Raw genomic sequence first — 14047 nt, 5'->3', positions numbered from 1 at the left:
AGGACGCAGGTACACAGGACGCAGGAACACAGGACTCAGGTACACAGGACGCAGGTATACAGGACTCAGTTATAACAGGACACAGGTACAGAGGACGCAGGTATACAGGATGGCGGGGTGGGGGTAGAGGGAGAGGGACCATAAATTAAGACTCCAAATGAGGTACCGTCAGAGTTACCACTACGAAGAACAAAAAGATGCGATAACAGGAGGTCAAGGCTGAGCCAGTGGACTTGGAGGCGGGAAGACCCCGAAGGGCAGGGAGACCACTGACGGATGGACGGACCGAGATGTGGAAACAGGAACAGTCCTAACATCTGAGTTTTGTGGAAAGGTGGAGGCAGCATGAAACAGAGAGGGTTTTGGCTAGTTTTAGAGCTACCAGACCCTAGACACGTCTGCGTGATAGTAACCGCCCGGGGAGAGGAGCAGTCCTTAAGGAAAGAGGAGGCGGGAGCCGGACCCGAGTGTGGTCCCGGGGCACGCCTTCCATTACAGAAGGCCGGGCAGGGCGCGGGGGCAGAGCCTGGAAGGGCCCTCTCAGTCCCTCCATTCTCTCTGGGAAAGAGAGAGGTGAGGACATCGGCTGCGCAAGGACAGGGAAGGTCGAGAAGGTCTCCAAGCAGAAAAGAAGGCGTCAAATGGCCACCCTGGAGTGGAACAGCACGTGTGGTGTGATTACAGACGACGCTGAGTGACCACCTGCGACTCGTGGTCACCAAGTGGGACAGCAGTGTGATCCCAGCAGACCCTGGCAGGTGAGGCATGCAACCACTGACACACGTGGTTCCCGCCAGTCTAGATTCCGTCAGGTAAGCACACCTGCAAGAGCTCAGGCTGTGTGTGGATGAGGCATGCGGATGCTGGACAGGCCATCTGGTCTACCCAGCTGGGGGTGGGGTGGGGGGGGGAGGTGACGACACCACAGATGTGACTGGGAATGGGGGCTTGGGTCCAGGAGACAAAAATTCACATGACTGCTCTTTCTCAGCGGTGATATTCCATCCAGCTATAAAAAACATTCAATACTCTTCATGAGCTAAGCTTCTGCGGCTGATAAGCGTCAAAGAACACTCACCCAGAATTTGGCCAGTGAGTTGCTTCTCCATAGCTGTAGTTGACAAGATCACACTTATGATTTATAACTTCTATCATCTATTAAAAAGATTAACAGTCCAGTTTAGACAGCAATCTATAGAAACAGGTTAACCGGTAAAATAAAGGCATGGAATCCTTTATTTCTAATCATATTTATATTTCTAATCATATTTATATTTCTAATCATACTCTAATTCAAATCCAAGTGTGTAAGTCACTCCCAGGCATATGGTTGATTAAAAAAAAAAAAAGGTGGGGCTGAGATGGGGACACAGAGTACATGAGGTAATCAATAAAAAACCAACCAGCATTTGCAGGACAGAGTGAGGGAGAGGAAGAGGGGGATGGCTCTTACTGAAGTGGAAATTCATTACAGTAAAAACGTAATTCATATGTTAACATAATATGTAAAATAATAAATTCTTCTTATGTTAATGGGAACCAGCTGGCCAACAAATCTTTTTTTCCTTTTCAAAAGTACCTCCACATAGCTTGCTGAGTGAGCAGTATAATACAAATAATACTTTCATATTTCTCAAAAAGCTTTATCCTAATAATTTTTGACGAAAATATTTTGAAATGAATTAAGCATTCTTGCTTTTTAAAACAAAGTCCTATACTCCAAATGCAGTTTCACATATTTCTGGAAAAGCAAGACCACTTTATAAAGCCTGGAAATACCCAATATCATCAATCATTACTTGCAGCCCATAGCTCACAAATACTCACAGCTCTGATGAGGCCTGTGCCTGTTTCCATTGTGCTTAGTCTGGTGTCACCAATCTTGATGGAAAGAATCTGAGCACCAGGTGCTACGCCATTCCGCTCCGGTTCTTCGGGAAAATGCCCGGCAGCGATACTAGCTACGTGGGTTCCATGAGCTCCTAGAGGCAAGAAGGGGAGAAAAGGACAAAATGTGCTCAGAGACTTAGTTTTAACCATTAAGATTCCACTGGCATACTCATAATCACAATAAAAATAACTGAATAAAAATATACTCTCATCTTAACACTTTATATCATCTTAAGGCTTCTAACAATAACTCACAAAAAGGGACTCTCAATTACATACACCCTCTGCCACCCAGATTCTATCCTGTTCACTGAGAGCAAAAATGCAGGTCACAAAGGTGAGAAAATATTTGCAATATATAATACTGACAAAGAGCTTACATCCAAAACATCATCCTTCAAATTCAAAAGGAAAGCGGAAAAACTCACTGCCTACAATGGGAGAAACATCTGAAAAAGCATTTCCCAAAAGAGGATAACCGAACGACAAGTCAACGTATAAAAGAGGTTTAACTTCATTGGTCACCAGGAAGATGCTAATGAGAGCCTTGCTGAGACACCGCTACCACAGCTGAGGCTGACGACAGCTCTGCGGGCGGATGGAGATGGGCCCTCATACTCTGCTGGGGCTGGAGAGGGGCAGCCACTGTGAAGAAGAGCCTCGAGGTGTCTCAAGAGTTACGCAGGTACCTGCCATACCCAGCCAGTTCTCTCAGATACTGACCCAAGTTAAACCAAAACATACTTCCACACAGACCTGTACACAAATGTCGAGACAACCCAAATGTGAACAGATCCACAAGCCGTGGTGGGTCCATGTGAGCAGGTACGACTCAAGAGGAACCAGCTGTTTATCATCAGTAATACATGGACTCAATCCATCATCCTGCGATAAGGCAGGCAAAAATCCCACAGCTTTTTTAATCCCATTTACATAAAACTCTAGAAAATTTTAGAGGCAAAGTAATCTAGAGGAAGAGAAAGCAGTTCAGCAGCCCACGAGCATGTGGGTGGAGACAGGGCTGGACTGCAAAGGAAGACAAGCCAGATCTGGAGGGGATGGGTACGTTCATTCCCCGGGTTGGGGTGATGGTTTCCTGGGTGTGTGCATTTGTCAGAACTTACCAGACTGCGTGTGTACATGTCGGCGCAGTTTCCTGCCCCTCAGCTACACCGTCACAGAGCAGGGTGGGGAGGCAAAGAGCCAGCTGGCCTGCTTCGCTCCCCTTGCTCGCGCCCCAGCATAACCACTACCCTCGAGCGGCTGGGCATCTCCTCCCCACCTGTACCTTTCTATTGTTCACACCCACACACACCACACACCCATAAACACAATACTATCTGGCACGTTTAAACTTCTACGCAAGGTTTCATCAATACATTTTTTCATTGTCTATGTATCTGAGATTGATGCAAACAGGTACATATAATTCATTCGCTTTGATTACTACATAACGTATTCCACAGGATGAGTAACTGTTAAAAAATCTCTTCTTTCGTAGATGGGTATTTAGAAAGTTTACGGCTTTTTTTGAAATCACACAGAATACTGCAGTGAGGACCCTTTTACGGGACCATCTGAGCTTATCAGTGAATTTTCAAGGGTTAATAATCTGGAGGTGAAATTATCATAAGAGAAGTTACACTGCTGTATTTTTTGTGGTTGGACCATGCTTACGCTCGTGGAATGGATCCTACATGGTTCTGACTTTAATTTTTTTTCTTTTTTTGCTTTTTAGGGTTGAACCTGCAGCATAAGTAAGTTCCCCACCAGGGGTGGAATCGGAGCTGCAGTCACCAGCCTATACGGCAGCCACAGCAACTTGGGATCCGAGCTGCTCCTCATGGATACTAGTCAGATTCCTTTCTGCTGCGCCACAACAGGAAGTCCTGGTTGTGACTTTAAAAAACAATACCTTTCCAAGGAATCAAATCCCATCCACTATTTCAGACCTGGTTTTTAGTAGGGATCACTAGGCTGAATTCTCTAGGAGGCTGCTTTGGGCCAGAGGAGTGTATCATCCTACCACTTTGTAAGCTTATCTCTGGTTAGTAAATCTGAAACAGAATACCTCCACTGGTCACAATGGAGAGCAGGTTTCCCTCATCGTAAATGTTAACGGAGTAATTCAACATCTCAGCTGTGCCAAAAGAACCATATTCCTGGGCCTCTTTGTAGTTTCTCAAAACAGTCGATTTACTCAAATCCCCATCTTCATTCGAATCAATGCAGGCTCTGTAAAATGAGAATAGAGAGATTGAAATTTATCTTTCTAAAAGTCGTATCTTGTTGTTTCTTGGGTATCTTCTTCATATTCTACCTACTTTGACCACAATAAACACGGTAACTGCCTGGTTTGAATTCCTCTGTTTCATAAAGTCATCCATAAAGATTAGGTTCAAACAGCTTATAGAAACCAGTCCTTTAAATGAAGCCACGTACAAAGAGCTTTAGGAACTGTCCCTCGCAAAACTCCAGGCAGAAAACCATCTACCCACCAAAGAAATCAGACCAAAGCTTAGCCCAGACCTTTAGAATAGTTTAGGATGATTCTGACACACAGTTCAGGCCTTGCTTCCGGCTGCTTCTTTTAGAAGTGACTTCATGAATCCAACAGCACGCTCAGGCTACTTGAAACTCGGTGAACCATATGCAGTCTCTGTTTACAACAGCCCTAGGCAAACTTTTACTTTTCACGAAAAGCATTTTCTACATAGTTTTATGGTTGTCCTACCTGCTCTTTCCTCGTGCTGTTAAATTTTTAATTTTTAAAATACGTATTCCAAACACTTTAGTAGAAGAAAGACTTAATGAGACTAAAATTAAAAAGTCATAAAGGAAACACGTCATTTAAGGGTCAATTTTACATGTTTAGCTATTAAACTTTTGTGCTCATTTTTGTAAATAAGAGCTGTGTTTTAACAAGCTAAGTCAGTCAATCACAGTTGCTATAATGTGCTCATGGAAGCCCGGTAGTATAGAGAGGACGTTATTAGAAAACGAACACGCCTTAGTATACTGCGATAACAAATAACAATTTGGAAGAAGACTCTCTGAACTCATCAGTTGGTTCTATGTACTGCAATGGGTGCCTAAAATGACTCACGGCACTTTGGAAAAGACATACGATGGAGCAAGACACAGGCATGGAGCAGTTAAAGGAAAGCGAGGAAGAGAACACAAGTGACTGGAATCAAAACCGAGGTCAGCAGGTGGAACGGACGCCGCCAAACCTCCTCATTTACCAGAGCAGCCCTCCTGACCCCATCGCGCACACGCTAGAGAGCGCGCTGCAGTCCCCATCTCTCCCGCGGCCCAGGACCCACTCGAATTTCTACCAGTCCCTTCACCGTCCCCGGGTCCTCCCCTTGTGGCTCCAGCCCCGTTCCTGCGCACTGCCTGGCTGGCCTGCGCAGAGATCTTCCTTGCTGCTTCCTGGCTGCTCGCAGCTCTTTCCAATATGCGCCTCCAGAGGCTGGAGCCCAGGGAGCAGCTCCCAGAGAGGCCACTGGGTACAGAGATGGTGCCGGCCAAACAATGAAAGGATGAAACCACATCGTCAACAACGTTCTCAGAGCAAAAACACCGACACACTTCACAGAGCATGTCTTATAACCACTGGCAACACAGAGTGACTCAACAACTCAAGCACCGTAGCAAAATGCAAGCAAAATTTAGTGACGTCACTACCCAACACCACAGGGCGAGGGTGTGAGTTTCTGAAGGTCTGGTTGGCCTCACTCGAGGGACAGGGGTCAGGACACGGAGAAAGCGGAATGTGAACACGAGACCCGTGGACAGGACTGGAACACGTGCGTGTGGAAAGAATCCACACCTTTCATCAAACTCTCAAAGGAAACCTGAGATGACAAGGTCAAAACCATCGCAAAGAAGCCAATTAACAGTCTTCCCTTGACGCAACCCTCTATAAACAGTGTTTTTCTAACCAGGTTTTCTCCACGGTGAGTGACAGTGTTTGACCCGAGGCTTCCTGACAAACACTTGAGGGCAGACACACTAGGTTTCCCGAAAGTGCAGAGGCCGGGATTTACCAGCCAGTAGGTGGGCAGACTCGGTCACCACACAAAGAAAACAGGGACCCTTAGGCCACTTTATCTCCTCTCAGAAATGGCTGGCATTTCTGAAAGGAGTAATGAGAATATCTGCCGACAGTACCCAGATTCGCCCTAGGGCATGTGGGATCTTTGAGGTTCACTTCAAAAAATTCTAGATCTAACTCTGAGATGGGTCGGGAAGTCATAGCCCGACACAACATGCAGTATTCTGCAAAAACACTAGGTTTATCTCCAGCAGCACCTGAAGGCATGATTCTGCTGCATTTCTCTTTGACTATGCTAACATCTTCTCAAGTGTTTTCTAGTCCTTTCAGATTTTATTTCACTTAATGTTTGGTTAAACAACACAAAAATTCTACAAGATGTCTCAGAACACTGCTGACAAACTGTTACACTCTATCACTGCTTTGTCAACCACCTTTAAAGACCAAGGGAATCTGGAAACATACACCGGCACCCTGGACCCCCGACCCCAAATTCCTTTCCCTTTGGACAAAGTAATCTGCAGTGTTTTCAGCATCGGTCGGTAAAACTTGAATCGAACCCACCATTGCTCCACTCCTCAAACCCTGATGATTTTAAAGTATTTCCTTAAGTCCTTTTGCATATTTTGCAGGAAATTTTCCTCATCTACTGAATTTTGTATCTAGTATTTTCCTCATATTTAACCTTGCCTCCTCACCCACAACCAAACTCAAGAAGGTTTATCACTGGGAATGACTCTATCATGTTATAACACATGTATGTACCAAAATTGGTTAAACTAGATGTTTCAACAACTTTTTAATATTACAGACATGTGATGAAAGCTTCTGCAAAGCTTTTGGGGAAAAAACTGTTCACAATGTGTGCGCATCTGCATATATACACACCAAAACACGCGAGAAATATACACAACTGCATGAATAGTCACTATCATCTAGACTGAAACACTGTTACACGCAAACATTTTATTACCGTTCTCTGTCCCAAATGGAGCAGGGATTCCTTACCCAAATGAAAATCTTAAGATCTATTATCGAAGATGACTAAGTACCCACATCCGCCGGAGGAAGGCCCCCTTCTAAGTTGGTGCATTATACTCAACAACTGGAGACAGTCATCAAGTCGCCCTATCTTGTTCTGTGTTTGCCACATCTCAGGAAACAATTCTTTACATGTAAGTAGGGACGCAAACTACAAAACACTATCTGATCTCAAGTTTCAATAAACCAGGGACCCAAAACACGTCTACGCCTAAATATCTGTATTAAGAACACACTCCTGCTTCTACGCAAACAATAATTCAAGAACGCATACTAGCCAATGCCCAGAAAGACATCTGCAGTGTATGATTCCTTAAGGGAGAAACTGGAAAATACGCACAATGGGTAACCTGGTATAAAGCACTATCATTAGCAGCAGGAGCAAAAGCAACAGCTTACACATACTGAGTACCTAGAAACATCACATTTAATTTTCACTAAACCCTCTAAGTAGACCCTGTTATTATCCCAATTAACAGATGAAGCAATAGGCCTGGAAAGGTGAGATAAAGCGTTCAAGGTCACACAGCCAGGATTCCATCCCAGAGCCGAGCTCCTCAAGGCTGTATCACACTGCCCTGTCTCTACTGGCCAGTCGCCGCCCACCCTTCCTCCTCTGCCGGTAGAACAGTTACAGCAGATGCTCTGCAACACCCTCCGGCACTTACCTTCCAAACCACCCAGCTTCAAGCGGGACCGTCTCCACATGTACCGATCATCAACCTGCTAACATCTGCTTAATGACTACTCTCTGGTTAATGAGATAAGCTTCCTTAAAAGAGATAAGGGTCGGCGTTCGAGTCTAAAATTCCAAGAGGTTTGAAAGGCCGATTCAAAACTACCTAAAAGCCCAATCTTTGCTCAGTGATATTAATGTCACGTACACCCAACCTCTGGACAGTTCTAAGGATGTAATATTCTTCCGAGTAGACAGAAACATTTTCAAATAAAGATCTATAAAACACAGACAGCTTACCTCCAGGTCTCCCCATCATGCCACACCAAGCAGTCGTACACAGGGCCAGGATCACTATACTTTTTCTCAAAAGAGTTGAGCAGCTCCACTTGACTCTGAAGCTCCTCCTTGATTAGTTTATTTGCCTGACAATTAGAACACACTTTAATATTAGAAAGTTGTGTGCCCTTGAAAAGTGATAGAAACATACAACCCAAGACATAGTGTAACCCCAAAATAAAGTCATGTTACTCTGGAGAAAATATAAGAAAATTTTCTTTTTATATCTATGCAACTTGAAGTTCAACTTAGTGGCAGGTATCAATTAAACTGTCAAAGTACTAGCCAATACAAAAAATACTTCTTTTCCTCTGTATCAGACAAAGCGGCAACCGTGCTACATGCTGGTGGCACCACGTGGCCAAGAGTGTTCATCACACATTTGTGTGTGCTCTCTCATTCATTTTCAAAAGTAACATGAAAATTGCTTTTGTATTTATCAACTTTTAGATTTTCTTTTTTATCAGAACCCTTTCCATTTCAAATTTGTTTCTTAAAAACCTGGATAAATAATAGGAACCATAAATAGTTTTACCTCTTTTAGAATTTGCTAAGTTCCATACGTACTATATTCATGACTGAATCCATACAAGCTGTTGACCATTCTGATCTATGAAAGTGAGAAATTCACGCCTCAGCCTGGGCATTTTTAAGCTCCATACTATATTGGGCTGCCTGAATAGTCCCAGTGAATAAAAATTTCATTTTCACATGTTGGCAAAATTCTAAGTTGTGCTACGTTTTTATTTATTCAATTTATTCCATATTTTCTCCCCCAAGAAAAAAGACAATTATATAGACATTTCTAGTGTATAAAATAAAGTGGATACTTAAGTTCAGATCTTTTATAAAGTTAGTTGTCTGTATGTAGCACCTGAAATGCTACTTTTCATGTCTCCAGTGAGAGGCTGAAGAATATTAACCTAATAGAAAATTATATAGCTGTTAAAAAGGATAATGTATACAGACTAAGTAACTTTCATAGTTAAATGTGTATGCAGATTATATGGGCCAGTGCTCCTTGATCCAAGGTGCATGTTAATTAAAGCTCCTGAAGTGTTTTAAAAATGTCTGCCTCCCCCCTTGCAAGGTTCTGATTTAATTCCTCTCTAGGGCACAAGCACTGGGAATTTCAATTTTTTAGCATCCTCATGTGATGCTAACAAGAAACCAGGGCTGAGAACCACTCATACCATTCCATTTCTGATTAAGAAATGCATGCATTAGAAGACCTAAATAGATGTTTCTCCAAAGAACACATCCAGATGGTCAACAGGTACTTGGAAAGATGCTTAACCCTGTGAATTATCAGAGAAATGCAAGTCAAAACTACAATGAGTTATCACCTCACACTGGCCATCATCAAAAGGCTACAAATAATAAATGCTGGAGAGGGTGAGGAGAAAAGGGAGCCCTTCTACACTGTTGGTGGGAATGTAAATTGGCACACTACTAAAAAATAGTTACCATATGATTCAGCAATCCCACTCCTGGACATGTACCCAGAAAAGATGAAAACTCTAATTTGAAAAGATACATGCACCCCAATGGTCATAGCAGCACTATTCACAACAGCCGAGACATGGAAGCAACCTAAACATTCAGTGACAGATGAATGGATAAAAAAAGATGTGGTACACATACACAATGGAATATTACTCAGCCATAAAAAAGAAAGAAAGAATGCCATTTGGGGCAATGTGAATGGGCCTAGAGATTATTACACTAAGTGAAATAAATCAGAAAGAGAAAAACAAATATATAACATCACTTATACGTGGAATCTAAAAAAAAAATGATACAAATGAACTTACCGACATAACAAAAAAGACTTAGGCACAGAAAACGAATTTACCAAAGGGGAAAGGGGGACAGGGAGGGATAAGTTAGGAGGTTGGGATTAACAGATACACAGTACCATATATTAAATAGATAAACAAGGACCTACTGTATAGCACAGGGAACTACATTCAATATCTTGTAATAATCTATAATGGGAAAGAATCTGAAAAAGAATATACATATATATGTATACATAACTGAATCACTTTGCTGTACACCTGAAACATTGTAAATAAACCATAGTTTGATTAAAAATTTAATTAATTTTCAAAAAAGAAATGCATGCATTAAAAGAAAAATTCAGAAGGAGGAACAATTATCCCTGGGGGGTGGTATTTCAAAGCCCTTCACTTGCTAAACTCTATACACTTGTGTTGCCCCAAAGTTTCCGCAATTAGCACTTATTTTCATAATAAGGCAAGACATTATTTTCATTTTATAAACTGATTCACAAAAATTTACTGGTGAGAATGGAGAACGAGGGGAGCTCTCATAGGCTTCTTGCGGAATTGGTATGATCACTTTATGACCCACCAAAAAACATGCATGAGAATTTTCAAATAGGATTTTTCCTACTAGCAAAAACAAAGCAAGTACCAATCTGCAGAACAGATACATAAACTGTGGTCCATCCATCATAGAGCAACGGCATGAACTATTGCCAACACCTCACACATGGATGAATCTCACAAAAAGCACCCTGTGAAAGCAGCCACACGTAAGAGGACACGCCGTATAATTCCATCTTACAACATTCAAAGTAGGTAAAATCTGTTAGCGTCCGAAGTTAGGATGGTGGCTGCTGCTGGGGGGGGGGAAACAAGAGTGGCTGTGGTGCTGCATATCCGAGGTGCCCACCTTGTGACAATTCATGACTAGACACCGAGGATTTATGCACTTTGACGTGTGTTCTTTATTAAGAACTTTCAAATGATTGATAGATCATATGTAAACTGACTTTAGGATAAGTTAGCAAAGAAAAATTAGTAAAAATTAACTTAAAACTTTTGGAAAAAACAGTCTACTAAGTTCTCCAAGTACTCCTAATTCTCTAAGAACATAGTAATGTTTACATCAAAGCAACTGGCACCAACTTGAGAAGGGCAACTGTTGGCAACATCAAACTCTTCCTGTTTTCGACAGGCTTCTGCAAGGGCCACTCGGTGTACAGGGTCCCAGATTTTTTCCTTCCGTTCTTTCTGCAAAGACAGAAAAATGACCTCACAATGAAGCTGACAAACACTCAGGTAAAACTTAGACAGTCATTTATATGTGAACTTGGTTGTTATACAACACAATTCTCATGAAGTTTTAAAAAAAACCTGTTTATAATGAAGTTCATAAAGCAATGAATAAATTATTAAAATTGATTAGTTAGTTCACCACACCTAGGTTTTAAGAGACCCAAGTTTTCAGTTTACCAAGGCACATCCAAATGTACTTTCATACATCAAATTAAAATCCTTTATCTATGCTGATGGGCATGCAGGCATCCTCAGCCTCCTTCCTCTCTAAGCTTGTCTTTCCCACCTCTTTGACTTGATAGGGTTCTTTGCTACTGAAACTGGTCTTGCCACCATCTCCAGTGTCTTGAGCCAGGAGTGCCTCCCAATGGAAGTCAGGTAATTAAAGAAATGCTTTCTAGGAAAGTAATAACTTGACCAGGGCAAGGAAAGGGATCCATTTTGACTTACCCACTCTATTTGCATGTTAATTTGTAGTGTAACATAGTTGATTAAATTTAATATAATGCATAAAAATATTGTGATATCTAGGTGCATTTCAGCCTCAGTTTTAAAATAGTATCCAATAAAAGCTGAGTTACACATTTATCTTTTGTAATTTTTTTTCAAATGTTGGAATCTGACAAGTAAGTAAAGGTTATATATATAAAACACTGAGTAACTTCTTACTGTTCATTGAGCCCTGGAGAAGCAAATCCTAAAACTGGACTGGATAAAAAGGTCCATAGGTCTTATCCACAAGGCTCACTGGCAAGGATACATCTTGTTTGAAAGGTGAAACCCCAACCTGTATGGGCTACTAGTGGGAGCAATCCTCTAAAGCAACCTGTCAAATACAGCAGCCACTAGGCACATGTTGCTATTAAAACTTAACTTTTAGGAGCTCCTATAGTGTCTCGGCAGGTTAAGAACCCAACAGAGGATCTGTGAGGATGTGGGTTTGACCCCTGGCCTTGTTCAGTGGGTCAAGGATCGCTTGATGCCATGAGTTGTGGCAAAAGTTGCAGATTCAGCTCAGATCCAGTGTTGCTGTGACTGCGTGTGGCACAGGCCTTCAGCTGCAGCTCTGATTCGATCCCCTAGCCCAGGAACTTCCATATGCCTCAGATGCAGCTATAAAAAGAAGGGGGGAAAAAACCCTCAATATTTCCTTAGTCACACTCCTACGTTTCAGGTTCTCCGTGGCTGCTATGACGGGTGAATGACGAGCATCTCGAGCATTCCCTTTATCACAGAAAGGCCAAGGGCACTGTTTTAAAGCAGGCTCCTTATCACTCAATTTATAATTCTTCTCTCTCTAATGACAGACTCTTTCCTATACTTCAGCTGCTTTAGGTCTGAGTAATCCTTTCTCTAATAGCAAATGATGATGAACTGGGATCAAGAAAGCTAGTTAAACAGTAGGGAAATGGGGCAAATCACCCCAGAAACAGTAGCGACGGGAAGAAATAAGGAGGTCCAGACTTTAAATCGACTGTCTTTAACGTCTCTGAAATTAAAAAAAAAAAAGTCCTTCAAAAACCCAATGAAGTCCATCCCATTCTCCCAGAAAAACCGAGATACACAAAATCTGAATGTCATTCCGAGGTATTCAATTCCCTAAACCCCCCCTGCACCCAGGATTAAGAACCATGAAGAGGTAACATTCCGCTGAACAGACTCTTTCTTTAAGCAGTCGTCATCTGGACGCCTCCCAGACCCCCGAATAATTACGGTAGTGAGATTTTTAGGACGTTTATTCATTAGTATGAATAAAGCTTGAGGAAGAAAAGAAGTCACTGGTACCAGAGTGGACGTTACCTGTATCCTTTCCTTGAGAGCCTTTGGGTAGAAATCATAGCCATTTTTTATGCCAATGTGGTATCTGCCTGAGGGATTTGTCCAGCTTGCAGGAATCTACAGGGAAAAAAAGAAAATTTCTCACTCACTAAATGCATCTCAAATCCTATGAGACAGCACTGGGGAAAAAAGTATTTTACATCTATCCTGATGGCTCACAGAGCAGTATTTTTAATATCTAAGTTATTATCACACAATATCTCTCTGGCTCCTTTTTTTCTCACCAATGAGATGCTTTAACCAAATACCTTTCATTTATACAATGCTTCATAGTTTATAAAGTGCTTTCAACAGCACATCAAGGCACAACATTATAAATCAATTATACTTTAATTTCAGAAAAAAAGTAAAATAAATAAAATTTTAAAAAATAATACTAAAAAAAACAAAACCAAACAAACAAAACCCAGCACATCAAACCACCCAGGTTTTCGGTTCCCAGGCGGCAGCAACACCTCCCCTCCTCCTCGAGGGGAAGGGGAAGTAATTCGCAGAAACCCTCTCCCCGAGATGTCCCGTAAGAACGAGACCTTCGCTCTCCTCTGCGACACTACGAGGATAAGCCCGGATACTAAAAAAAGAGCTCTGAGTGCTTAAGAAGAAAGTTCTAGAAAATCACGGTGACTGCACATGACATCTTAGTCTTTTCAACTATCCCAGAGTATTTAAAAATAACACCTCAAGCTTTAATTAACAGGATGATGTCAAGAGCATGTCCACTTTGCAAGAGGAGAATGCAAAGAAGCAAAAAGAAATGAAAAGGCTGACCCAAAGCACAGGAAAGCTGGCAAGAAAACTGGAATCTAGTTTCATCATGGAGACACGAACTCGGTGTAAAGGAAGTTGGATTTAAAGGCAGACAGACCTGGCTGTGGGTCCAGACTCTACCACTAACCGAGTGGGATCCGGAGGCTTCTGCTTCCTCACGTGTAAAAGGAAGGACATGATCCTTACTGCCTGATTTGAGTGAACAGTAAGATGCATGAACGTCAACCAGCTTGAAATGTCAATCAAAAAAACAGCGACTATTCCTATCCTTTGTCCTCACAGGACCCATGATCACTTAAAACAGCTCTTAAATGTGTTCAGGTTACGAGGTTGAACTACCGAGCACTC

At 42.2% G+C, this 14047-nt stretch overlaps 1 protein-coding gene across 18 annotated transcripts in view; it reads right to left on the bottom strand.

Moving 5' to 3' along the window:
* TPP2 (tripeptidyl peptidase 2) overlaps positions 1–14047 on the bottom strand; it is a 66240-nt gene that overhangs the window by 40045 nt on the left and 12148 nt on the right. For 6 of the 18 annotated variants that reach the window (XR_002336739.1, XR_002336746.1, XR_002336741.1 and 3 more), the window contains exons 3-9: positions 12893–12988; positions 10922–11047; positions 9955–10011; positions 7968–8092; positions 3962–4125; positions 1828–1982; positions 1079–1155 (exon numbers count right to left, since the gene is read on the bottom strand). Coding sequence is in view for 7 of the 18 variants with exons in the window: in XM_021065882.1 (XP_020921541.1) it covers positions 1079–1155; positions 1828–1982; positions 3962–4125; positions 7968–8092; positions 9955–10011; positions 10922–11047; positions 12893–12988 (800 nt within the window). In the remaining 11 variants the exon portion in view is untranslated. The remainder of the gene's footprint in view (positions 1–1078; positions 1156–1827; positions 1983–3961; positions 4126–7967; positions 8093–9954; positions 10012–10921; positions 11048–12892; positions 12989–14047) is intronic. The other 12 variants (XR_002336743.1, XR_002336745.1, XR_002336749.1 and 9 more) reach the window with 3 other exon arrangements.

This window comes from Sus scrofa, chromosome 11, assembly GCF_000003025.6.
Source record: "Sus scrofa isolate TJ Tabasco breed Duroc chromosome 11, Sscrofa11.1, whole genome shotgun sequence".
Classification (NCBI taxonomy): domain Eukaryota; kingdom Metazoa; phylum Chordata; class Mammalia; order Artiodactyla; family Suidae; genus Sus; species Sus scrofa.
The sequence above is the reverse complement of the archived record's forward strand: the minus strand, read 5'-3'. Positions and strand labels throughout refer to the sequence as shown.